The sequence below is a fragment of the Phaethon lepturus genome, unplaced genomic scaffold (genome assembly GCF_000687285.1).
Source record: "Phaethon lepturus isolate BGI_N335 unplaced genomic scaffold, ASM68728v1 scaffold45815, whole genome shotgun sequence".
NCBI lineage: Eukaryota > Metazoa > Chordata > Aves > Phaethontiformes > Phaethontidae > Phaethon > Phaethon lepturus.
Window position 1 is genome coordinate 2,982 of NW_010539307.1, and position 27,233 is coordinate 30,214.

At 42.6% G+C, this 27,233-nt stretch overlaps 1 protein-coding gene across 1 annotated transcript in view; it reads right to left on the reverse strand.

The window, feature by feature from the left end:
- LOC104620780 (ankyrin repeat domain-containing protein 17) overlaps nucleotides 1-22,710 on the reverse strand; it is a gene marked incomplete at its 5' end in the record, with an annotated part of 23,891 nt that extends 1,181 nt beyond the window's left edge. Inside the window, 18 exons of the mRNA XM_010287086.1 lie at nucleotides 1,171-1,335; nucleotides 1,682-1,857; nucleotides 3,754-4,002; nucleotides 5,097-5,294; nucleotides 7,558-9,206; nucleotides 9,685-9,834; nucleotides 10,076-10,231; nucleotides 10,638-11,085; nucleotides 11,857-12,028; nucleotides 12,858-12,974; nucleotides 14,220-14,315; nucleotides 15,086-15,248; nucleotides 16,082-16,257; nucleotides 17,291-17,504; nucleotides 18,262-18,404; nucleotides 20,377-20,522; nucleotides 20,701-20,812; nucleotides 22,562-22,710. Of these exons, the coding sequence (XP_010285388.1) occupies nucleotides 1,171-1,335; nucleotides 1,682-1,857; nucleotides 3,754-4,002; nucleotides 5,097-5,294; nucleotides 7,558-9,206; nucleotides 9,685-9,834; nucleotides 10,076-10,231; nucleotides 10,638-11,085; nucleotides 11,857-12,028; nucleotides 12,858-12,974; nucleotides 14,220-14,315; nucleotides 15,086-15,248; nucleotides 16,082-16,257; nucleotides 17,291-17,504; nucleotides 18,262-18,404; nucleotides 20,377-20,522; nucleotides 20,701-20,812; nucleotides 22,562-22,710 (4,679 nt within the window). The remainder of the gene's footprint in view (nucleotides 1-1,170; nucleotides 1,336-1,681; nucleotides 1,858-3,753; nucleotides 4,003-5,096; nucleotides 5,295-7,557; nucleotides 9,207-9,684; nucleotides 9,835-10,075; nucleotides 10,232-10,637; nucleotides 11,086-11,856; nucleotides 12,029-12,857; nucleotides 12,975-14,219; nucleotides 14,316-15,085; nucleotides 15,249-16,081; nucleotides 16,258-17,290; nucleotides 17,505-18,261; nucleotides 18,405-20,376; nucleotides 20,523-20,700; nucleotides 20,813-22,561) is intronic.
- Nucleotides 22,711-27,233: the final 4,523 nt, after the last annotated feature.

Sequence of the window (27,233 nt, forward strand, 5' to 3'; positions counted from 1 at the left end):
CAAGAACTTGGCTTCTGGCACCTCAAATTACTTTCCCCCAATGCACATCAACACCCTCAGCTCTGGAGAAACCCAAGGATAATCAAGTAAAGCTTCTTTGGGGGACAAAGCTGTCTCCCTAAACCAGAAGTCGCCTCATAAGGCTCGCGAGCCGCTTCAGAGCAATACGTGAAGTGCGGCCAAACAACAGACCGCCTCTTTCTTCTGCACACCTACGGTCTGCCAGAGCTGGGAGCTCTGCGTGCAGCTTGGATGACTCGCAAGCAAATTAAATCCAGAAATATCTTTATTTAATAACATTATAACAGAGCTCGCTGTACAATTCAAAATAAACAGAGGAGATAACCTAACAAGAGCTACTGATGATCCATTACATTATATTAGTCGCTGGCTGAGTATGAACAAGAGGTTTAGGGGAACATAGTCCCTACACCTAAATTATATTTAGCAGATAAGCCTGTCGCTGCAGCAAGACAAGGAGCAGAGAACAGAAGAGCTACTTACTCCTTTCCTATGAGGACTCCTAACACAGCAAAGACATCGTACCTTTCAGAGCCTAGCAACCATCCTCTCGACCTAATGCTGTTTTCCCTTTTTGGGAAGGGAAAGCTTACGTAACAGCACGTAAATGGCTTTTCTCCCAAAAGCAAACCCATTGTTTTTTTCCCCAATGCAGAACTGAACAGACAGCATTCATCATCATTTTAAGTGAAATATACAGTGTAGACCTATCTTTTGTATCCAGACTTGACAATGACACATAATCAAAAAAGCTCATCTGCAGTAAATTAACCAGCTGTCCACCTGGATTGAATAGGCAGCTTCTCTGAGCTCAGCGGGCAGAAAGCTTCCCAATTCTCAAGCACAAATATGTTGACAGCACTAACTACAGCACGCTCCTTTGAACGGCATTAACTGAGTGGTGCCAATTTTTCCTCCGGACAACTTAGACCTCTTTTTGGAGACATGACTCTTTGCAAGTTGCCAGTAAGCATGTGCAGCGCTCAGTGCTTTATCGAGTAGGGAGGCTGTATCAGCTCCGTAGAGACATGAGCAACAAGAAAAAACACTACACTGCATTTTCATACTTTCTAACAGCTTGGATCTCACCTTCACCATACTGCTTCTTAAGTTAAAGCAAAACCGCGAATATAGAAATTGAAAAATTACCGTCTGAGGCCCGTTGTTTTCTGTGGAGTTTGAAACCATTTTTATCAGCGAGTTCCAAGATGGGTCAGCAGCATGAGGCCCATTAAATATAGGGCCTCCAGTACCATCTGTGATGGGGGCTACAGGAGGAATCATTGCATTCCCATACACAGAAAAAGGCATACCCTGAGGGGGAGGAGAAAGCAAGGATCAGTATGCATTGATAAACACGGCTACTATCGCACATAAAGAATGACGGAAGAGGACTTGTGTTCAAGAAATTCTCCATCTTAAAGCAGTAAAGAAATGCCTGAATTTCAGAAAAAGCTTTTATACATCTATTCATTACATCATGGACAAGTTACTTATTGTTAGGTCTAGGCTTCTGCAAATACTGTGAGGGCTAGTTAGCGTTGCAGCTTACGCACGCTCAGCCGCACAGCGAATGACATCTCCGCGTTGTTCTCCCGCCTCACGCGGCGACGCGGAAACCGAGCGGTACCACACACATCAAGTCCAAGAAGGCTGTTACCCCGACTTTTGGGAAGTCCATGTATCCTGCAGGAACGGGCTGATGGAATGTACCGGAAGGCGTTACAATTCCCGTGCTGTCTCTCTCCATGGCTTGGTGCGAGAACACCCCTGGGTCAGACATGGGCCTGTGGATCATGTGGCTCCCCATTCCGCTGTGACACCAGTCCACTTTATCTAACGACACAGAAGACAAAGCAACACCATTATACGTGACGCCCGCTCATCATCCATTTTCCAGCCTAAGCGTTTGCACGCTGCCACATTTCTAAATGCGACTTTTGCTCAGCTTGCAGTTCCTGAGCATCTACCTGCATTAAAACTTAGGTGCATGTGGGACGGAGATTATCAGAAATGGTACCTGCACACTCCACGGCAGGAACCGCCAGTCTGTGCAAGGATTTCTGAACAGTTACATGCAACCGAAGTGTCACCTCTGCAATTTTCCTCCATTTGAAAGGGAAAGCTGGCATTTGTGCTACCTGTTCCTCCTCCAAAAAACTAAATTGCTTGTGCGTTTGGTGCTGTGAAAGGGGTATGTACGCTACGAAGACCATTCGCTCCGCTTAGTTACCATTCTTTTGTAAATTATTTAATGAACTAAGACACAGACAAGTACTTCTGAGAAGCAAAACCAGAAAACCACCAGCTGGAGATGTGTGCTCATGTTCTAATTACATGAATTCATTAGAGACAGCTTGGTATTGTTCCTACAGTTCAAATCTCAGACATCAAGCAAGCCCATTTTTCAAAATAAAACAGAAGGAAATTATGTTTGGAGGGGCAGAGATGGAACACGGAAACAACTTCCGAAGCCACCCTAATACTCAGCAAGGAAAGAGCCAATCCCATTCTGCACTCAAAATCAGTATGTTGAAATAATTGAACGAGGCAGAAAGCAAGCAGCATTCCAAAAGCAGACAGACATAAAGGGCAACTTTTACACCTACACAATGCAAATGAAAATATTCAGTTTCTAAAGCCTTAAGGATGAATAGCCTCTCACTACGCAGATAGGGAAAAGATCACTAGTGAGGTAAAAAAAAATACATCGCATCTATTCTGTATTGGAAGGAAAACAACCCAGGACAGTATACTCATCGCATGCAAAGCACGTGCACAGTCAGTCTATTAAAACCTTAAGCTGTTTGGACTCCTCAGTCAAGCAGCGGAACAGGTCGTTCAGAGAGTTTCAGCAGTTTCCATCCTTGGAGGTTTGCAAGATCAGATCGGATAAAGCCCTCAGCAACCCGGTCCGACCTCACAGCAAATCCCATTTTGTGCAGGAGGCTGACACAACCTCCAGAGGTCCCATCCAACATGGTCTCATTATTCCCTCCCCTGCATCCCAAGCAAAAAACCAAACCCCAAACAAACTAACTAACCAAACCAAATAAATAAAAAAGAATAAATAAAAAAAAAAATTCAGCAGTCTCTTATAAATTGCACCCAAGATTCCTGAAGTGTTTGTTGAGAAAAGCTGTCCCATCAGTAACTTTAGTTTTTAATGAATTCTGCAACACTGAATTCTTTGTGACCACAGGAGAGCCAAGAGCCTTGCGTTAGGAAAATGAAAATGGCATGAGCAGAAAGAACAAAGGAAACTCAAATGTGGAATATTACCACTTTGTTAAAACATAAATTGCACAAACAATCAGCACAAAAAGCTCAACCTTGACTACAAATCAAAGGTAATATTTAACTCCTATTGTACAAAATAATCTGTTAATCAACAGAAAGAAAATATGCGGTTATCTGGAGACATCCTCATTTACTCTCTTCCTAAATGTATCGATCAGTTCATGCCTGTAAACCCTGTGGTTTTCTTCTCCCTGTTATTGCGTGCTTGGAGTAACAAATCTTCACAGCCAGGGTGTTTCAGGAGAGCTCGTTACAACACAATTAAGCAGAGAGGAGGGCAAACAGAAGTCACTGTTCCAACCCCTATGGAAAAAGCTCTCCTACATTTTGAGGCACTCACTTCTGCTGCGTCCTTCAGCTCCAAAGGCAAGTCAGGGAAACACCATTTTGTGGTCAATTGCAAGGGCGAGTACATCTGTTAACACTACGTACCTTGACTGCCACCTATACCTTCGAAGGACCAGATCCCACTATGTCCCACCGGAGCAGCTAAGTTGCTCCCGATAACAGACGGAGTAGAAGTTCCAGTTTGTCTAATACGTGCAGACCGTTCAGTCCCAATCGGAACAGGAACTTTTCTGTCCTGAGAAACATTACTGGGTTTTTCTGATCCCAAGGACACTGCTGAAGGGGTGGGAGATGGCGCTCTTACTCCAGAAGACACCGACTGAGCAGGAGATTCTGCAAGAAGAACAATGAGAGCACTTGGTAATGACAGCCTCATCCTCTCAAATCACCACAAACCTATCCTTTAATGTCATGTCATACATCGAACAAGTGAAAATGGGTAGGTTGTTAATGCCAGATTCATGCAGCAAACACTTCAGGATAATTTTAGCGGTTTGACTTTCCGATCAGGAAAACATTAGCCATCTATTTAGTCTCTTACATAAAACTATTATCATGCCGTCAGCTCAGCTACTGGACACAGACCACAACCCATGACAACAGACAGTTCAAAATCTCAACTAAGCATTACTGTGCATCAGCAACAGAGGATTTGAGGATTATACCCACAAGCATAGCTGAAATAAACCCATGTTGTTGTTGGGTTGGATTGGGTTTGTTTCTTATTGGATTTTGGTTTGGTGTTCTGTTTTGTGTTGTGGGGGTTTTGTTTTTTTTTTTGTAATCCTGATTTGTTCTCTGTGGGGGTTTTCGGTGGGTTTTGTTTGTCATTATTTTTGCCAGTTAAACAGACTAACTTGTTCCCTGAATAAGCCAGCACCCAACAGTTTGTTTTCTGTCCGAAAAACTCCGTTGCATGGCCAAAACTGCCAGTGCCAAACGTGGACGAAGGTAGCAGAACTCGCCCTACGTGTTTTCTCCCCGAATACAGTACACAGTTCTATTTTAAGAGCATCAGAAAAACCAAGCAATCACCACTGTTCAGCTAGCTTTAGTGTAACACCGTTACAAGGTTCATGCAACTCACACTTGGAATGTTACCTTTACAAACCCGAAAAGCCCATCCTTGCTTTCCAAGGCAACTAAAAGAATGTCATATACCTTAACAGGCCAAAGTTAATTGCAGCAACAATAAGGAACTGGCCAACACCATGACCGTGGCTGCTAAAAAGCCACGCTAGAGATCAGAACTTGCACAAGACAATTTTATCTCAAAATCTGTGACTGCATAGAGGTTTAAAACATAACTCAAACCATGAAGTTGAAAATGAACAGAACTACAAAAGCCTACATAAAACGGGCAGTGCACAAGGACACTTTGTTTGTACAACAGCTCCTCAACTGTTTTCCCACTGACTAGAACTCACCATTTGATGCTGATGAACATGGAGGCAATAAACTGAGTGGGGAAAAATGCTGTCTGTTAAAATTAGCAGCTGCCGGTGCTCCGCCAAGAGGTGTCCCAGGCGCGTATATCTGACCTCCCGAAAGGTTTGAGGCAAAATTACCCAGGTGTGTAGAAGAAGGTGTTACAGAAGCATAGGGTGAATCCATACTGACAATACCTATAAGAGAAATTGGCACAGTCACTCCCGGTACTCCGTGAGATCTCCGTGAAGAGGTTGCCATTACCATGGAAATGATAAAGAAAGAAGGAGAACTTTTATCGAATCAATTGGTGGGGGTATGCGTGTGGTTCTACTTTCCCAAGAGAGCTGGGAGTCTTCAGCTTCATACTCTGCAAGTCTTGACGGTATGTAGCAGTTGTGCTGTATATTTAAATCAAGAATGACTCTTATTTTATCACATAAAATGCATTCGAGGTACCTCAAACGCAAATGATTTTAGAGACTATAATACACATTGCGATGTAACTAGACATCGGAAAAGGAGCTGAGCTTTTCACTAACCTGTAATTTACATTTGCTACGTTTACAAAGTATGATTTTGTACCAAGAACAGTGGGACTAATACTAACGGTTTGAATACTTTCTCCATTCTTTTTTTTTTTTTTATTTGACACAATGATGTCTCTATACACCATGATCAACACTGGCTCGTTGTTTTTTTTCCCCAACCCAGGGATATCTTTTAACTTGCTTAAGAAAACAGCATTTTCTTAAGACCAAGCGGCACCAATTAGCCGAAGTATTCAAAATACACAAATTAGTACCCTCTTAATATTCTCCTCAATGAAGAAAGGGAAAAATAAAAGCTTGGGATTTTAAGTCTCAGAAAAACTATTAAGGGAGCTTGTTGCCACTCAACGGCTAATGGCACTTGCATCTTTCTCCCGCTCGTAAAGCACGTGACAAAACAATTACAGTTATAGTGCTGGGGGGGAATAAATCCCTTCACCAGTGACAAGAAGAATCAGAAAAGCGCAGCCCCTGCCTCCTCCGCACCACGCATTATCACGATCCAACCTCTAGTACTGTTAAATTCTTCAGGATCTCGGGGGCTACCTTCCTATGAACTAACCGAACGCTCCCCGACTCTACAGACACCCCCAAGCGAATCTATGGTGCCTGCAGCCTTCCAGGAGAGAAACTGCGGAGGCAACGGTAGGACCGTGGCCAGAGCACTGCTTTTACTCGGGAACCGAGGGGCATACGCAAGTGCTACGCAGCGCGGAGCGTGCCTAAGTCAAAATGTTAAGAAGTATATTAAGTTGACAAAATTCTCACAGAGCGCCTCAGAAGCTACTCACCACCACGATATTCACAAAATATGAAAAAACTAGCTTTTTTATCTCTCAATTCATAAACAAAGCTACCTAAACAACTCTCAGGTCCTACTAACACAGGCACAGGTGGTACAAACAGTGTGTAAATTTCCCAGAAGCTACAGAAAAAGTTCTGCAACAACCCCTTGGCCCATGTTTGTGCAGAAGGCTGAACATCCGCTACAAAATTCAGAAAGTCACAGAATCACAGAAACACTAGGTTGGAAAGGACCTTCAAGATCATCAAGTCCAACCATCAATCCAGCGCCACCATGTCCCCTAGACCATGTCCTGAAGCGCCACATCCACACGTTTCTTGAACACCTCCAGAGATGGCGACTCCACCACCTCCGTGGGCAGCCTGTTCCAATACCTGACCACCCTCTCAGTGAAGAAATTTTTCCTAATATCCAATCTAAACCTCCCCTGGCGCAACTTGAGGCCATTTCCTCTTGTCCTGTCGCTAGTTACTTGGGAGAAGAGGCCAACACCCTCGTCGCCACAACCCCCTTTCAGGTAGTTGTAGAGAGCGATAAGGTCTCCCCTCAGCCTCCTCTTCTCCAAACTAAAATTGCAGTCGTTGCAATTAAGTTTTGAGATTGAATTTAGTAGTCAAGAGGACACTCCTCTTATTACAAGTTCAAATCAGAACAGAATTATTTTTATCATCCTAACAGTTTGAGGACGCTGCATATTTTTCTGCAGCCTCAGGACAAGAAGCAAGTTATCACAAATTAGAAGTTATTAGCTAGTGGCAGGGAAGGCAGGTGGAAACAATAGCAAAGCGTTGTATTTTCTGAGCTATCACAGAAGACTAAACCGGAATGGCAAGAAGAGTGCCTCAGCTCAACTTTTACCAAGTGCGTCAGCGGCAAAATAGTTATTAGCCTTGATAGGCGGCACTTGAAAGCAAGATGAACTCAACTTTGCTTGCAGAAACAACAATAAACTATATCACAGCACCCTTTCGTTGCAGGGCACGCAGAGATTTACTATAAATGACCACTAAGCTGAGGCAGACAGTATTACGTGTTCAAAAAAGACCACGCAGCAGTTACTAGTTAAATATAATATTAATGTATGAACGCAAAACACAGCCTTACCTGAGGGACTTGGAGCTGGCCTCTGTAACGGTGGCCTAAAACCCGGGGCTTTGGAAGTATCAGACTGATGTAAAGGATCCGAATTTGGCAAAAATGAAGACTTTCCTGATAGCATAGACTCTGGTGTTGTCTGAGATGAAACGACGGAACCACCCCAGAAGGCATGAGCAGACGTAGGACTGTTTTCAAACAACGTACTAAAGGGCCCAAATGGTAAAGTAGCACTGAAATTGTTACCCATAGACTTGTTTGCTGGGTGGGCTGAATTCTGAGAAGCACTTTGTGTACTTAAGGTAGAAGGAAGCTGCACTGAAGAAGGAACACTGTGGGGCCTTTTGATGTGATTAACATTGAGGACTGCGACAGAGGAATTTTGCACGGGAGGTGGATTCTTGTGGACACTACCGGTGCCATGGACAGGCGGTCTGATGGCCGGCGTTTCCATCTTCGCTGTGGGCTGTGAAGACCCCACTGACGCCTGAGACATCGGATAGGTCATCGGGGCATTTGTTGGACCTGCCACAGGAGCAGATGAGCTTGTCGCTGCTAAATTTGGAGGCACAACCATTCGAGGATCTGGTGCAGGAACCTGAGGTTGCTGAAGAGGGGGTCTTGCCTCTTGCAGAGGAGCTCCCGGAGGCTGCTGATGAGCAGGGTGGGCAGACGAGCTGCCAGGACCAGAACTGGGCTGCCTACTGCTGGTCGAGCTGCTCGTTTCCACTGCTGGTGGACTACCCACTTCTGGATCAGACGAAGGCGCACCTTTATTCGGAGAGGCTGCCGCGCAGTTGGAAGGGCTGCTTCTGGAAACGCCTGCTGGCTGCGCAGGAGGAGAAGGAGATGACGGGGAAGACGCGGGGTAGTGTTCTTTGGCAGTAGGAACTGGATACGTGGCATTTGTAGGCGCTGTGCTCGTGTTACTCGCCGTGGTCGTCACTGTGGTTGTTGTGGCGTTTGATGTCTTCACGACCGTGACAAAAAGCTGTCTTCTGACTGAAGGTGAACTTGGACTGCCGTTTGCAGAAGAACCAGGCACAGTAGAAGCCACTGAATTTGTTGTAGCTGTCGGACTAGTTGTCAAAGAACTTGCTGAATTCACCTGAGAACCGCTGCTGTTCTGACTGTTATGGCGAGGCACCATGTGAGGTTTCGGCGAGTTGGTAGCTCTTGCAGGGCTCAAGGGCCTAACAGGAAACGGACCCCACGTGGACTGCGCCGGCGGGAAAGTACCTCCAAAGTGTGTCATGGGCAACCGGGGTGGACGGATTTGCTGGAAAGTCTGAGCAGCGAGTAAAGCATGTGCAAACTGCGGAGGAGGATACGCTAATGGAAGAGAAACTTGGAAACCAGGCCGCACATTATTCACTGGATTCTTAATGGTTTTGTGAGTGGATGCTGAAGAAATTGCAGGCACGGTGAGCGCGGAGGCTGTCTGAGATGTCGACGAAGCAGCTACGGTGGTCACTTTGATGCCCCCGAGAGAACTGTTAGCAGCTGTAGTGGTGGCAGGTGTCAATGACCCTACTTTGGAGTTCGCAGCCGAACTCTTCAAACGGTTCTTTGGAATAAGTTCATCAATTTCCTTATCTGGATCCTTAATCAGAGCATTGATCAACTGCGTGGCCTGTCTCGTTGATTCTGTGCCACCCCTATAAACAGGAAGCAAGGAAGGAAGGAAGGAAAAAGAGAAAGCGCATCTACGACAGTTACATACATTGTAGTGAAGCACCTCCAACACACGATCCAGCCCGTCTTCTGTCACGCTAACTCAGACAGAAAAATAGCTCTATCCGCAAACCGAGCTGGGCATGTTCTTGCTGATAACAATTATTCAAGAGACTCAAGTTGAAAACCCAAATGGTTAAAACGCTTACTTCCGTAAAAAGGCCTACATATTTAGCCATGCGTACAGAAGTCTAAAAACAGAATCCTAACGTTGACGCTCCACCCCAAGTATCCTTTTGTACAAACACGATGGCACCAACCCGCAGTTGTTCTGTTGCCCTACGCCATTCGTCTCCCCTGCCTAAAAGAACTGAGATCAAGCCTTCTCATTTTTCTATACAGAGAAGCGTTCTACAATGAAAACATCCCCACAGGGATGAGCCAATCAAGCAGCCTGCTTACCTTATCGTTATTATTCGATCTCCAGTCTTGTCCTTCTGTTTGTCAATGTCTATGTGCGCCCCCGTGCACTCACGGATCGCATTGATGTTGCATCCTCCTCTGCCAATGACTCTGGAAATCACAGTTGATGGAACCGAAACCTTCTTGGATCTATACAAAAAAGAAACAGTATTAACTGGGAAAGGATTCCATGGCATGAAGCAGCCAAGGAACAGCTGGTCAAAGCGATGTTACGACGCGCGATTCAACCTACATAGCAGTAGGTTTGTGAAATCTTATCAGGTCCGCTAAGAAGGTGGGGTCATTCAGTAACCCGAGAGACAGCTACACTAGAGAAAACCTTCTGAAAAAGGACGTCAACAAGGAGGAGTTAGGGGAACTTTTTGCTTACCTTCTCACAACTTCCTTCCATCCTTCTTCCCTTTTCTGACCACGTTTAGGACTAGCAATCGTTAGCTTTCCATTTGGAGAAGAAAGGGGAGAAGGACCAGATTTTGTGCAAGTAGACAAGGAGTTACTCGTCACCTCACTAATAACTTCAGACAACCTTTAAAAGAAATTAAATGCTGTCATTATGCAGTCAAAAAAAAAAACAAACCAATGAAGGATGACTCGAATTTCGCCTATTCTCCAACCAATCCAACCCATTTCTCTCTTTTCGCACAAAATCGCTAAGTTACTAAGAAGTTGCCTGACTTGAGATGCTTACATCTCAAAATAGCCCAATTCCAGATCCACGATGATGGTTCTTGCTTCAGAACCCACTACTAAGTTCAAGCTCATAGCGCAACAACATTCATACTCCTTAGACACGCTACAGCAGGGACACGCTGCCTCATCCACTTCCTAACAACCGATTTAAGAAAGCACGTCCATGAAAACAAGGGCGCAGCAGCGTTCAAACGTGGGGCAACAATCACCTTCGAGTGGCATAGGCAGTCACAGCAACTTACTTTATTGACGATTTGCTAGTAACTGCTTTCCGCTCATCCTTTGGACAAGTGACAAGAACCGATGGTTGCTTTTTGCTGCTCTGTGTGTTAGTAACGGCTGTGGAAGAATGATTGTCACTTTTGTGGCTGCTGTTGCTATTGCTGCTTTCGTCGCTACAGCTGGAAATCCTCATGTTGTCACTATCACCACTTTCACTAGTACTGCTGCTCTTAGATTCACCATTCACTTTTTCTGGTTGACTATAGGAAATTGGGAGTTGATCATCAAATATAATCTGAACATTATCAGCGGTTACTTTATTTTTCCTGTTTTTCCTTTTGGAGCTTGTTGTGGTGATGGTGTTATTCCTCTTCCCATGGGAACCTGCTAATGTTGTCCAAGTGGCAGAGATGCCTATGGTGGTTGTAGTGGTAGCGCTAGGAGGCTCCATTGGGACCTCTGGATCATCTGACGGAAGAGTAAGAGAAAAATACCGATTGAGCTGGCTTGAGGAAGCTCGTGCGGACACTCGTAGAACTAGTATACATGTCATACCGTGGAGCCTCCCCCCTTGTTTATGCTAACTTATACAGAATTTCATTCTTTCCTTGGAACAAATGCAGTAGCGATGTAACAAATGCGAACTTGAATTCAGGCATGGAACGACAGATGCAAACAATTAGTGGACACAAACAAGCATATGAAACAGTATTTCAAAAATTGTCACATGTCTTCCCTTTCAGCGTTATCAGAGTGAGGGAACAATCAGTGAAAACCGTTTCTCAGTAGATCACATGAAACTCACTGCCCTAAGATACCAAAGAGCCAGGTTTCGATGGGAAAGAAGAGAATGATATGGATTTGGAATTTCCATCAATGCCAGTTTTTTCAGCTAATCGTTATCATCATTCTGTTTGTGAGCTAAAAAAAAAATAATTTTGACCTCATTTTAAGTATTGGGACCTGGAAGGAAAAAAAAAACACAAGCCGACACCATCTCCATGGTAAAGCGAACCCCTCACTCTGAAGCTGGTGACACCAGTTCCCTGCCCCAAGACCACACTGAAAATGCCACCATGCTAATCTATGGGCTTAATAGAAAAGCTAAACAAAAGGAAAGCTCAGCATGTCATAAGAAAGCTGCCGTTCAGGTTCTGACAAGAAACGCATCTGTTAATTAATAACGGGAATAAAAATCAAGGCCGTGTTTCAAAAAATAAGGCAAATACTTCAAATCACCTTCAGCTTTCAGCTTCTCTTTCTCCTGAGCAGCCTGAAGTTCAAAATTCTCTTTATTTTTCGCTTCTATTTCTTCTAGTTTTCGTCTTTGTTCTTCTTTTTTCTTCCTCCTTTTCTCCTTTCTTTTCTCTCTTTTGGCAGCCAAAGCCAGTCTCCTGCTTTCTTCCCTTAGCTACAAGTCAAGCAAACCGAACAGTATTACAAGATGTCCCATGCATTTCAGGAAATGCACGTGCTTTCTATTGCCTGGGAAGCCTGAACTCGCTTTTTAGACTCACATATTTATAGAACAGAAGCTACGTTCTCTATGGTCCGTATTTTCGCACATTTAATTCTCACAAACAGATTGTTCACTCATGTTAACAGAAGGTTAGTGTAGAAACAGAGGACAGACACCATATAAACTTAAGCTGGAGTTTTCCAAGAGGCATTTTGATGTTTCTTTGTATAACCTTGTGTGTCTCGGCAACACAGGCCAAACAAGACTCAGCTCCCTCTCAGAGATTACAATATGTAACATGAAATGCTAGCTGGAATATAAAGCCTGCGCTCGTTTGATACTAAACTTGTACTTCGGTTTTTCCATTAGGTTCCTACTACTCTGCTATGCTTCCTAGTATATATTATTAGTGTATTTTTTCCATATCTAAGACACAAACCAGGGTTTAGACCTGAAGTCCATACCAACGTGACTGGAAAATGCCCATCTATCCTGCACTTGACAGAAAACTATACTCAGAAATCCTTCGTTTGGTACAATATTATTCCACAGTAAGCTGTTCTATGCGAGTTTCTTGATCCGATTTCCCTGAAACATAGCCCAATAAAGTTCAAAGATTACCTCAACAACAAGATGCTCAGCCCTAGATACACCAGTAACGGGAATTACACATACTCCTATACTTTTAATACATACTTTCACTGATCGCATAATCTTCAAGGAATGTGAAATTGGAATTTTAGCAAATCAGTATTCACAGGCTCAAAGTCTTTCAACTTGCCTTCTCCAAGTCCAGTTCCTCTAAAAGAATGCTTGCGTTTTTATTGGCTTCAGCAGCCTGTCTATCTTTGGCTTGAACAATTGATTCCATACACAGGTGGCACTTCTTCAGCATCTCCTAAAACAATCAAGTACATGAAACCTCTGTTTCAAGAAGTAACAGTACATGTGTTGGAACATACAATCTCAAGCTTACACTTATAATTTAATAACCATTGCGTTACTTGCACAAGAGTTTAAGGGAGAACTTTAAATTCCCTCCGGTAAGCTCGTCTTCATCCCCAACCTTGCAAACTGATATTCCGGTCACAGGAGTGACATGTAATCAATAACCTATGTCTCCGTGCGCCGCAAACAGTACAAACACAGTTTGTAACCTATGGCCATTATCAAGACCAAAAAATTTTATTAAGGAAAAGGCTACAGGTCTGGAAGGTGAAGCCACTGCAGACATAAAAATATATCGTAAAGCAAGGCTTTTTTTTTTTTTTTTTTTTAAGACAAGTGGGAAATAGGTGAACATTATAGTTTTATAATACCACTCTCAAACCTACAGTGGCTGCATAGCAGTAAAAATGTTCAAATGCACAGGGTGCCTAGCATCCTGGAAGCGGACAGCCATCACAGCCGCTGGCAATAAAACACATACCGATTTAAACATTAGCACCTCTTCAGCCTCAACATGCTCAGCGCAACTTGACGCCCAGAAAGAAGACAACTCGGTCGCAGCGCAGTGCATCAGTGAAAAGATACAAGCATTACGACCCTGTTTCTGCACCGGTTGCTATTCTCCTGTCTCTCACTACAAAATAGTTTTTGCCCTCTTCATCTGGGCTGAAGATAAACCAAATAAAACTGAACCTTCACAGGGAAAAGCAGCAGTCTGCTTCAGATGCCACAAGAAACCATTTTATTGTCGATTATGTTTTCCACCTTCTTTCTAGTACAAACTTTTTTACAAGATGGTGAATCTTCATTCTTAAGATCAGACGTACTCTTAGCAAAAGTTCATTCTGTTACCTCCGCCCCACTGCAGAAGCCAGCATAAATTCAGCACACACTTCATCGACAGGGAGGAACGCAGGTCAGACCGAGGTAATGACTGTGATAACACTTGAAAATAAGCACGGATAATAAAGAACACCACCTTTACTAGCGTTCTCGCAGCATTAAGGCGTGCAAAGTCACTGTAGCTGCGTGCTCACATTTTTTTTTTGCAATGGTTTTCTGTAAAATTCCAGTGGGACTCATCATTGGGCTGCAATCTGGTGGGCCAGGAGGCTAAAGAGCATTCGTAACATCGAGTCTAAAGCTGAGTCACAGCACAATTCCTTCTCACATATTTTCTTCCTTACAATCTTACCTTATCAGTAATTGTTGCTATGTATCTCATGCATTCCGAGTCTGATGGAAATTGGTTTACTTCTTTCACTAGGTAGCGCACCACTTTTACATGACCCTGAAAAAGGAATTTCAAGGATGACATCTTGTATCAGGCCAGCTGCTTTAGTCCAAGCACTCTTTGTAAAATATTTATTTTATTTTCAGCTTCTTCAAATCATGCTCTCAACACTTAATTTTTTTTTTCATTTATTCTTTTTCTTTTTTTAACTTTTTTCACCTCCTAAACTAGTGAGGGATGTTTCTTCACGTTCATGATGGAGGAGAAGGCAAACAATTACAGTACCTGCTGTCAAGCCGCCCTTCCTCCAGCCGTACTTTCACACACTTCTGCCTTTTATTTTGGCGGTTTTCAAATGCCTAGCTCCGGCAGCTTAGCAGTTTTAGGCTCCTACAGTCATCTGCGATTTTTCAAGTACTGCGGCACTTGAACTACACTCCCTTGCTAAGCACAATTACCTCTAGAGTCAAATCGGGCTAAACTGCACTTTTTTCGGCAAAAGTGCTCATCCTCTCTTGCGTACGAAACCAAACCAAATTCCCCCGAGTTCCATCAAGTATTTCCCTCCCTGCACAAGTAGACTGCAATTTTCAACTCTCAAGAGACCCATGAGAACCTGCCTCAGCAAGTGCCTATAAAACAAATTGCTGCTAGAACTTAACACAAATATTATACAGGAGACACACACCCCCATTTTTGAAGATTCAATGCCCAATATTAAAATCAGTTGACATATTTTTAAGTATGTAGTTTGTCAGTTATGTTCTACTCATAACAAGTGATCGAGACAATACTAGTTAAGACCAAAGCTGAACTTCACGTTCTACCTTTCGAAAGGCTGCCATAAGAGGAGTTATTTTCCTGTTATCAGCAGCATCCACATCAGCTCCAGCTTGAACTAGCAGTTGGACAACATCTAGGTGCCCTCCATTTGCTGCCAGCCACAGCGGAGTATTCCCCTTCTTGTTACGCACGTCAATGTGAGCTCCTCTACAAAAACAAACATGTTCAATGAAAGCTCTGGACCAGATTTTCATTTCACATATCAGCTGAACTGCGAAACTTGACAAGCAACACAAGAGCAACAGGGTCAAATTCCACACTCAATTTTACATCAAACATATGCATTCACAGAGTGCTTCAGTTTCCAAGATGGTTATTTTTTGTTGCTTCTCATGCTGCCAAGAGCGAGCTTCAACTCAGCTTAAAAATATTTTTAATCATGCTGTTTGTCAGCTGTCTCTGCAGCTTCTCTAATTAATTTATTAACTCCCATCCACCAGTACACTGTATTCTTCATTAGCTTACTCGGAACAACTTAGAACATGTCAAGTGCAAGCCAACAACCAGTGCTACTACTTGGAAAACGACATATCCAAAAGCTACCCAGGAAACATAATTACACTGAACATGCATCGTGATCAATCGAAAAGAAATCACGAAGACTTATGTTTTGTGTGCATCTTCTGTTGCCCAAGGACTTAACACCGCCCTCTGAAATGGCTGTGTGTCACAATTACGAGCACCACACATGCAAACTTTACAAGAATTTGTTTGTTTCTAACATTCATGATTCAGCGAGACAGGAAAAACTCAATTAGCCTATTTGGGCAAAAGCAAGCACTCTAACATGGAAAAGAACTTTGTTTCATCACTCTCGATGAATAAAAATACGTAGCAACGGTCGACAGGCACAGAACCTTTCCCATTTCCTACCCTGTGGAGTGTGATGGAAAATACTATCGTATATTGAGAAAGATTAGTCTAAGTAATGCTGTATTCAAGGTGTTTTTCTTCAGGCAGCACACTTGCAAATGCAGTACCTGCTAATGAGAAGCTCACAGAATTTGTAGTGCCCTTTGTCTGCTGCGATGGTTAAAGCTGTATCTCTCGAGGAAGGTACTGGAGGAGCGTTGACATCTGCACCTTTGTCCAGCAGAACTCTGCCCACTTCCGCATATCCACCGGAAGCTGCTTCCATTAACGGTGTGAGACCAGTCTACGACAAAGCAAGCAGGAAACCCAAGCAATTAGTAGGGGGTGGAGGGTGCTTTTTACCTGAAAGCCGGGACATGCTTCAGCTTCCACCAACATGTTTCTAGTTCTGGTGTACGGATTCCAGTTGTTACCTGGCCAATTTGCTAACAGTTTAGCAACGTTTCGAAGGCGAGCTCATCTTCAGCCAGCTCGAGAAGAGCTTTCACCGAGGAGTAGTGTGCCCGGCGGCCCTCCGCTGCTGGCCATTTCTCAAAACTAACTTGACCAACCTTGAGCCCATGAGGGCCATCAGCAGTAAGTTCCATGAAGGGCCCGTATTATTACACAGACCATGCCAATCACATGATCTGCCTTCATTACGGGATCCTACAGAGCAATATCCAGAAAGCGCCTGGCTAGGTCAGGGGGACACCTAACTTGAACGGGAAGAATACCTAGCAGCCATCAGCACCGTGCAGGTCCCTTTGAACTACTGTGGCACCCATTAGGTACAGTGGAAAAGGGGAACAGAATGCTACATTTGGGGCCCGTCCCTCATTTCTCCCCCTCAACATTCTAGTCATTTTTCTAGTGAACAGACCCTCCTGTTTAAAGAGCAGGGGTCAACCCGACAGACTCTCAAGCACACACATCCCCTTTCAATTCTCCATCATCACTGTGGATGTAAGCAGCTGGTCAGACCGAAGAGATTAGACCATGAGCATACCTAGGCCAAGATACTAGCTGTTTTTCTGATACATTAAATGCTTCTATTTTTATCAAGTTAATGGATTACTGTTCTTATGCTTGTAGGCACCTCAATATTATTTAAGGCTTCGGCTGAAACACTTGTTTTTTCATGAACTGTGTGACTCCCAAAACACTAGCCCTCGAGTGCAGCCGTTATTTCTCTTTACAATATACAGTTCAGTTCAATCAGCTGAACTAGAGAAGTTAACTCGCACAAAAGGCAAACAAACCGTCAGATGACCACAGAGAAATGGTGACTAACAAGCACCTCTTTTTGGAGACTTATTCAGCTATCTGCTCCTTACCTTAGCTCTATGTTCCACATTAGCTTTTCGATCAAGCAGCAGACTAACCACTTCAGTTCTCCCTTGAAAACAAGCCAAAGTTAGTGCCGTATTCCTGTTGGTCTCTATCTGGGCATTTATGTCAGAGCCCATGTCCAGTAATAGCTTGACAGCAGCAGTATGCCCATTCATAGCTGCCAACATTAATGGAGAAATGCCCAATTTGCTACCAGTTCTGAAAGAGAAAAAGGAAAAAAAAAAAACACCACTCTTGAAACCATAACCACATTTCTGAAATTACTTGAAAAAAAACAGTAGTGAAGGCAGAGTACTTATCCAAGACCGAAAAATCAGCCACAGAGCAACTATTACTGAAACTACAAGAGGTTCTGCATAGTAGCATTGCTGAGGACAAATATTTCTACTTAGATATACTATGCATGTTACCTTTTAATTGCTCTAAATTTAAAGGTATCTCTTATAAGGAGCTTTTGCTTGGCCCTGCGATTTGGCTTGTGCAGTCCCCCACTGAGCATCTTCTACCTCCCAATGGATGCAAAAGCATCACACCCATGCATAGGCACACAAAAAAAGCTTTCCTTCAACTACACAGGGAAAACAGCGGGATACACACACACACTTTCTTCACATAACCCAGACCTAATTTCAATCCAGGAGGCGAACCAGAGCAAAAAGAGAGATTTCTATCTTTGACAGAGTCAACTGATCCTATGGCATAGGAAAGAAATTAACAAAATATTTAGAGAGAGATGGGACTTAAAACAGCATTAGAAACAGCGTCAAAACGTTTCGTTTCTAACCTAAGGGGAAAGGAGCCTACTACAAATTAAACATTACATTCGCTGTGATCAGGTAAGAATAGTAAGATTTTGCTCCCCATGGTTGTCCAATTGTCAAGAAATGCTTCTGGAAATGGTAAAAACTCAGAACACTTCAAATACCATGAGAGAAGGGGTGAAAAGGGAACTTGCCTGGAATTTATTTCTGCCCCAGCATTTAGCAGTATCTTGATAATGTTCACGTAACCACCAGAAGCGGCGAGGCTTAAAGGTGTGTAATCAGAAACATTCCTGTGCTCTTTGTTTGCCCCTCGAGCTAGCAGCAACTCCACCACCTGCAGTGTTTTAAGAAATAACATCTGGTTTTCTCCCGAACTTGCACATCTATCCAGGGCAAATGTTTTCAAAGACTAAATATACCATTGACATCTTCCCACAGTAAGGAAGTGATTTTACTCAGTTGCTTCCCTATACTCCTTGCCTCCATGAACAGATGAGGCTGCAACTATGTTTGCAAAACCATTGCAGGACTTCCTTTAAAAAACGATCATTGTCGCTCTTTAGCATGCACCAAACTGTATAACATAGCGAGAAAAAAACTGAGGTCATTCGTGATTATTTCAGCTGTCTAAAGACTGCCAAAACCAGCGATTCAATATGCACAAAAAAGTGCTCTTGCATTTCGCCCTCTCCCACTTTAATAGTCGGTTCACTTACCAACTTAAAAACTCATCCTCAAACCGAAGCTGCAGAGCAAACAAGAGACAAGCATGCAACTGCTTTCTTATCTTCTCTACTGCCATCGCTACATGAAACGAACGGTGTGTAGATTGTTCACAGAAATCTCATGCAAGAGTCGTTAGAACAATCAATACTTGCATCCCTTGCTGGTTTTCTCTGTACATTAACAAAAGCAACGCAAGTACTTCTCACGTTACTCCTTCCTTACGCATTCATTTACACCCCAAACGTTTCATAGCTTCCCATATTCTACATGAAGCTTACATTCTGTATTGAGATTTCTGCAGAAGACTTGACAAGAATCTAAACTGTCTAGAAACGTAAAATCGAAATGAACGCCAAGGTGAAAACCCACTGTGTCACCTCCAATGCAATGTTTAGTTTGCTCCCCTTTCAGCTTTTAAGGGTAAAACACATTTAGATTAGATCTGTGCAACTGAAACTTCCAATGACAGTATTTTCCCATGAAATCACAGGACAAACATACTGCCAAACACAAAAATTGGGGCGGGAGGGCATCCCGACATCATCTCCATTGCCCAAAGCCCAGTGTTTTCTCATCGGCTTTCCCAAAAAACACGAGAGAAAACAGGATGCGTTCCTCCAAGAAACACAGATCAATTCTGCCTCTGAAAAGGTAAGCACAAATGCAACCTTTGCTGTATGAGGTTGCTTGCCACAATGGCAGCTGTGACAGACTGAGTGAAGAGCCGGCCTTTCCGTTCACCAGAGCGCATGTCACTGTCATTGCAGCTAATACCCTCCGACGTCTGAAATCTTCCCGATGGCACTAAAAATCGGCCGGTAGAGCCGCAAGTTTTTAGCAACATTTTTATCTGGAGAAGTCATCGCTTTTCAAATGCCACAGTATCACTGTTAAGACAACCTGCGGAAGTGGGAGAGGCACCTCCAACCTCATTCGTTTGCAGGTGGCCACAGAGGGAAGCGATCCTGCACCAGCTTATACAGCTTCCACTATGGCTTTAGCAATCCATTGAACACTTAGGATTGGTAACAAATATTAGAAAAAACCCTCAGAAGGCAGATTTTGTCGTCAGACACAGAATACGGTATTTCGCGTAACATTCAAACTTCCTCTACGGTTACTTTTGATCAATCATTTCAAAACTGTTTTTTGCATTTTTAGCCAGACACACCTGAGTCAGCTGCAGTACTCCAGTATCCCATGGCTTACACCCTCTCGGCTCACGTATGGAGCCGACGCGTGTCTAACTGCAGCTTCTCAACAAGAACGCTCATCGTGCTCACTTTCATATCCACATCTAATTATGCTGGTAAAAGTCCCATAATGAGCCACTACGATTACAGTCATGATATCATCTGCACAGCTCTCATCCAGCTTATAAAAAGAAAAATCAATCTCTGTGAGACACAGTGCAATACATAGCTTCAAAAATGTGAAGCTCTTTGCACCCTTTTTAAAACACACGAACCTGAAACAGAAGGGTGAGTTAAGTTACTGTAACTTTGCTGGCAGACAGCTTTAGTATAGTGACACAACACGGAATGTACACATTGCTTTTGACGACTAAAGTTTTACTTCACCTCTTGTCTCCCTCCTGAACAAGCCAAAGACAAGGGTGTGTCCTTGGTTCTCTCAGACTGGGCTTCAATATCAGCTCCATTATCCAGTAAGATTTCAACAACACCCACGTGGCCAGCTGTAGCAGCCAAAATAAGCGGAGTGAACCCTGAAATGAAAAAGGATGTTTGAAGAATCCACTTTCATAGCCTAAAGTTTAACTGGCTTAAGTTAAACCACCAGAAAAGCAAGCTTACACGCTTCACATAAAGACCACGCTTATTGCATACTTAGTGTGATATACTGAAAAGCCAGAGAGGGTCTGTATAGCCTCGGGAGATACCTACCTTTCTTGTCCCTGTGTTCAATATTGGCTCCTCTCTCTAACAGTGTTTGTACCAGTTCTTCGTGGCCACCAGCACAAGCAAGTGTCAACGCTGTGTCATGATTACTCTCAGTCTACAAGAAACAAACACTATATAAGATAACAAGGTCAATATTTCCTTTTTCAAGTACGACCCCTGGTACGCTGCATGTTAGCCCAAGTACAATTATACCTGTGACAAAATAAAAAGCCTCTATAAGTTTAAGAAATGTCTACTGACTCACTACCTCACAGTTTTCTCTCATGTTCACATTCCTACAGGATACCACTTCAAGTCAGCTCTGTTGGCAGATTTGAGAAAACTCTTGACAAGAATTGAGCTTCTTCAAGAACCGAGACTTCATCCGTGCTTTGCTAACTAGATTGACTTCTTCACCACTGCTTGATTGTGACCTTTAGATGGTACAATCAAGGTAAGAATTCTATCTTTTAATTCTTAACCCTCCAGTTAAGCCAAAGGGGGAAAAATTCCCAATCTCAAAACGAGCACTACTGAAGCCTCTTGAACAGTTGACATAAGCTACCGCCAGTCCACCAGTCATAGTCATGGAAAAGAACAAAACAAGTGAAAATTATAACGCAAGTCTTTAAGCTTATGCTCTGCTTTGACTTTTTTTCCCCCTTTAGAGCACTCATACACTGTCTCCAAGTGAGCATTTCTAGCAGTAGATAGTTCTCGGTAACTGCTAGCAGAGAGCCCTCTTCAACCTTGATTCTGTCTATTAAACGCTTGCAATGAAACAACGTGCATTCAAATTCTCAGTGTTGCCAGGGCCCATGTACAGTACCACCACCCTGTTGGAAAGAGCAACCGAGTAACTCGGGGGATTACCGACACTGTTAGTTACAGCATGCGGACTGACAAAAATGACATGTCTCTCCTCTGAAACAGGAACAAACAGCGAAAGAACACCACGACCCAAAACCCACAAACACACATTCCTCGACTACTATCAGAACTTAGCTTAACTGTATTATGACTCAGGAGAGCTGGCAGATTTTTGTAACGTTGACTTGCACTGGTGTGCACCAGCTAACAACAAGGCCGTTCAGGTTATGGCAAGAGCTGCTGGACATTATCACAGCAGAAACCAAGCCAAGTGCCACGAGCAGCTCAAGTAGACAAGACTGGTTTTGCAGATATTTCTCCCCCTTATTCTCTACGGCCATCTCACGCCTTTCCCCTTCTTCACACTGCCCTCATCTCGGCCATGTTATGTATCATCTAGAACTAAGCATATACGTATACTAGTCAGTAGGTGCATGGGTTTTTTTTGACGGTCAGCTAGCCGCAAGTCAACATAAGGCAGCCCTTTTCAAAATGGCTTTCAATACAGAAATGCCTTTTCTTTAGTGGCAATGACAGCATGAGTTATTTTCTTCTGTTAAATAATTACAGAAATTGTTAGTTTCAGTACTTTCATACTTCTGGGTATGAGAGCTGTGTGATCATGGGCCAACAGCTTCAAGCACAACCAGAAAAAACAGCGTGCAACATTTTTGTCTTAGGATATCAGGCCACAAAAATATTTGATTTCTGTCAGAAGACAACATTGCTGTTTCTTATAATCACTCCGACAAGAAAGCAATAAGAAATGCAAGTGTTTAGTCATCCAAAGACCTTCCCTTTTGTTCAGTGAGAGCACAGAGGAAAGTGGGTTGCAACTCTCCGGGGAGTCGTATGCGCTTTCTAAAAGCGGCAAATCAAGTCTCTACAACCCAATTCATTATACAACAGAGATGTTTATTATCGTTGAATTATTCAGGATGCAGAACCAAAATAGCTTCACGCATCTGTGCTGCAGTGACAATCGCACGCTTACCTGTGCATCGATATCTATAGCAGGGTAGATTGGTAGCATGGCTGAAGGAGAAATGATAGGACTCGGAGTTGGCGTCTGAGGTTGGGAGACAGAGGTTGCAATGCTGTGGGTAGGAGTGTTTGACATTGCAGATGCTCTTCCGCTCACTGCTGTTGAACACAATAATTACACTTAGCGAAAGCAAAACACTTCACCTCAGAAATTTAACGCAACAATGAATGGACAGCGGGACAGAACTCCCACCAACAGACAGAAGTCCCTAAAAACTTGATTTTCCACACTCTTAAACCACTCTTTGAAACCTTTAAGTCTTTGAATTTAACAAATATGAAGAAGTTTAACTGTATTCAATCAACAAAATAGGCATGTGTCAGATCGGCATGTTTTCTAGAAGCCTACCACAAAAAAAAAAAATGTTTTGTTTTTTAGTTTTTGGTTTTGGTTCCCACCCCCCGCCCCCCAATCAAAGATCTTTCCTACAACAATTCATCCATTATTTGGACGCAGAGTTCCATACCTTTAGAAGCAGGACTGCAAAACAAGCCCAATCAACGTGTAGCTATGCAATTTTTCTTAAAACAGTTTAAAGATTCTTACATAGAAGTCTGTCCAACCTTCACCCCCCACACCCCCGGCCCCGATAAACTTAACAAAAAGCAATAGCACTACTGTCAGAATGCTCACATGGCAGAATTTGTTGAACCCAGAGCAGTGGAAGCTTCTTAACAGCCATTTTGCAGAAACTTTGGTCAAGGTGGTTTGTTAGGATAAGCAAAAGGTAATACCATTTTACAGTTGACCACAGTGCATTGACATGACACAAGATAGCACTGACTGCCACACTTCCCTGAAAATCATTTCACACGCATAACGTTTAAAAGTACAGAGCAAGCTTCAACCTAAAACAGCCTTTGGAGAAAATCCCCCGTTTTCCTACTTCTTGGTTTTTTCCTTACAACGACTCAGTTGTTTTCTCCCTGCCTTCCCTCCGTTATTCCTACAGGTCTTTATCAGGTGTGATCAGCAAAGGAGAAAGCGAAGTACCATACACTTCTCCTGTCAAGTTGAGAAAAGCACCTTTAACTGCAAAATGAAGGAAATGCAGTTTCCACATATTGTCAGCATTCTTCTAATACACACCACCAAGTAACCTTATGGAACATCAAAATTACATCCCTTTATTCCCAACTTCTCAAGTCCTGTTCATTTTTCAAGGGGTTTAATCATTAGCCGTGTCTGTAACTACCAGAGGTTTATTGATTAGCTCATATATTTTAGTAGTAAGTTTTGTAAAGAGTTCCTATATTTACATGGTAAGTTTTTCAACAGATGCCACAAAATTGTACCCTAACACACCAATTTGCCTACTCCTGCCTCTGCAAGGCAGCTATGTTCTTCATCCATTACCAATTTAATTTCTGGGCTTCCTATACCGAATCCCAAAGAAGCTAATAAAACATCACCGAGAGAAACCAAGAAGCCCCAAGTTGTAACATAAAAACTATGATTAACCTTACATTTAAGAGTAAATCAACATTACAAACTCCTTTCATCTGCCCATCCAAATGACTCTTGAAAACTGTTCTCATCTTACGAGACAAAACACACTAAGCATGGATTACAAGAAACATACAGAAGCTAAGCCAAATTATTCTGACACAAGGTCAAAAATTGTGGCCAAAGGGAATTCTGGACAGAGGAGAACTAACCAAAGATCGTAACGAAGTATCATTCAGGGGAGCACCTAATTGAAACTCATCTCATTCCTTACTCTGACTATAGATGAGAGATAAAACCTAAAAACCCTGCTTCCAATTCGTTTCATATCGAAGGATAAGCAGTTGTTTGTTGGAACTCCCGCTCCCCTCTTTACATATACAAAGTAATTTTGAAAAACTAGCATGTTTGCCTTCTTTCTGTAAGTTCAAAGAAGAAGTTAAAGCAGCGTAAAACAGTAATGGAATCATAAGGGATCGTGATGCTTGACTCTATCAGGTTCTTTTGGACTAGATGGGAAAGACAGTAAAATGGGCTGGAAGCTAACCAAATACGCCTAACTGATGATGCAAACCCATGACCATCAAATAATCCACACGTGAAAAAAGTTAGCCCTGCTACAGTACTACACATATTCTAAATAGCTGCTAAGAATTACTGCCGTAGTCCCAACATGGGGGCTCAGGAGCATCTACCGTATTACAGGAGATACTATTAAAGTTGTTACCATTTTTTCAAAAAAATCAAGGTAGTTAGGAAGGTCTCAATTCAGGCACAGTCTCTTTTTCTTATACCAATAGTGTTGCAATGAGGAGGGAGAGGAAAAAAAAAAAAAAGACATATTTAAAAGCCAACACCCGTCTTTTCGACAAGGAAGAAAAACTTTATTGTACAGCCCATATATAAGTGGTTTTACGCATGCTAGTAGAAGAGAAAATGCATGTTGACTTACAGTTGTCATATTAAATATATTCCAAGTGTGCTTCCGCAATAATTCTTGGACACATAGTTCATATCCCTACAGCACATCTCACTGAAACAATATATTAATTTTTGTGGGTAATGACTTTGAGTATTTCAGCATCACCTGTGCAGAGTTCAACTTTAACGGACATGCCAAAGGCAATGAACAGAATCTTTACAGTGTCCAAACAAAAATGTTACAAGTTTTCAATAAGGTTTCAGAAGGTTTTCACAACAGTCTTGAGCAGCAAAAAGAGTAACCACCTAGCTTGATCACCAAATATAAACGCACTGACAGTCAAAGGTTTATCTTCCCCCTCTGTCTCTCCATCTACTCTAAAAGACCAGTGGCGAAATTGAACTGAAAGTCTGTACTTCAACATTAAAACATGACTGCATGCGTGGGATAACGAAGTCTTCAAAGCTAGTAGGCTATTAGTATATTGTAATATATACATGCCTTGGAACAGGACCAGCTACCAGTCTTAATCACATTACGAAACGAGGTCAAGCTTCTTTGTCAGAATACATCACTACAAGCACCACTTGACTACTCTAGTCAAAGTCTTTTACATTTGTTTGGCTATTAGACAACCAGTTTTGCCCTTACGGAATATTAGAAGCATAGCTGCTCTTCATACCAGTTTCTTTCTGGGCAACTCAACTTACTCTTAGCTTAAATAAATAAATAAATAAATAAAATAAAAAAAAAAAAAAAAAAAGAAGACATCCTCACAGCTGCTGTCTTCTCCCCCAAGGCCAACCCCCTCACTAACCATAAAGGCATTTGGCTTACAAATGCTGCCCCAGTACCAGGGGAGGAAAGCAAACAGCCAAGCTGACAAATTAGAACACCTGGAAACTAACACAACATAGTTATCATTTGAGCCAAAGGGATTTTTTTTTTTTCCTCATTCACTTTTTTCCTAAATCAAAAGGCGCTTCTGGAAAAAAGCCTGACGTTTTGAAAAGGAACATGGGGCTGTTTGTGCTGTTCACGTTTGCTGCTTCCTTGAGTATTTCGTATTTTCAGTAAGCGCAAAATGTTAGCAAAACCAAGCACCTTTATGATCCCATTTCATCTTTATGTCGACCATCAACTTTCTTCCTAGTGTTCTCTGACTGTGCACGCAGTGTTTTCCGCACACATTTATTCCTTGTCTCCTGTAATGTCAACAGTAGATGTATAAAAAAATTCTTTCACATTACATTGAATAAACCAAGATGAGGGACTGAAAAACAAAAAGTGTTACAAGAAATACATTGGATACCTCAGCCTTTTCCAACTTGTTTCAAGCCAACCGAACAGGCTTGTTCCACAACAGTTTCTTCTCCTCTGCCCCCATCTTGTCTGTAGTATCTTAAGTTATTAAAAGCTATGTTCCTACCACACATGCTTAAAATCAACACAGAACACTTCAGATGCCTAACATGCCTTGAACTACAAGGGTCAAAGTTATGTTCTGAATTCAAATACAAACACACAGCTTTACTGCTATGCACTAACTGCTCCACGGATGAAGCCTGAAAACTGCACCACACCTGTAGTCCGTATGATTAGTAGTTACAGTCTGGAAAGTGAGCTACCACAGGCTCAGTCTGGCACAAAACCAGCTGCCGCGCAATAGATGGAAGTCTTGTAATATTCCAAGGACAAAGGTCTAAATGCATTGCCCATCCACTTGCAGGAATAGCGTAACCATTGCCAGCAACCAATGCTAGTTACACCCATGCATAAACGCTCGCACCCTCAGTCCTCTGCAGCTCCTGCACGGGTGACAAATGGGACAGAACCTCATGATTTTTCCATTATGCTGGCGCAAATATATAATATTATATATAATAACTAAATATAGTTATTTTTTCAATATTGAGTTTTGGTGAAGAGCTCACAGGCAATGCATATTACTTCTTACATAGTAATTTAGGCAGTTACAGATAGAACTGACTCATCCCACAGGGTAGCTTCCAAGAATCTATCCTATCAAGCGCTTCAAGATTCCTGAAATTCTTTGTGAAGCTCTGTTACTGGACATGCTCCTTGGGATAGTTATTATTTTAAGAAAAGTTTGCTATTAAAAACAGGGATTTTTTTCTTTCTGTAATTTACATCCTTAACACAACATTTAACACATGCAACGTTTTCACTCAAGAGTTACGTAACTACCCCTGAAAAACACTTCTATTCACAGAATCACTAAGGTTGGAAAGG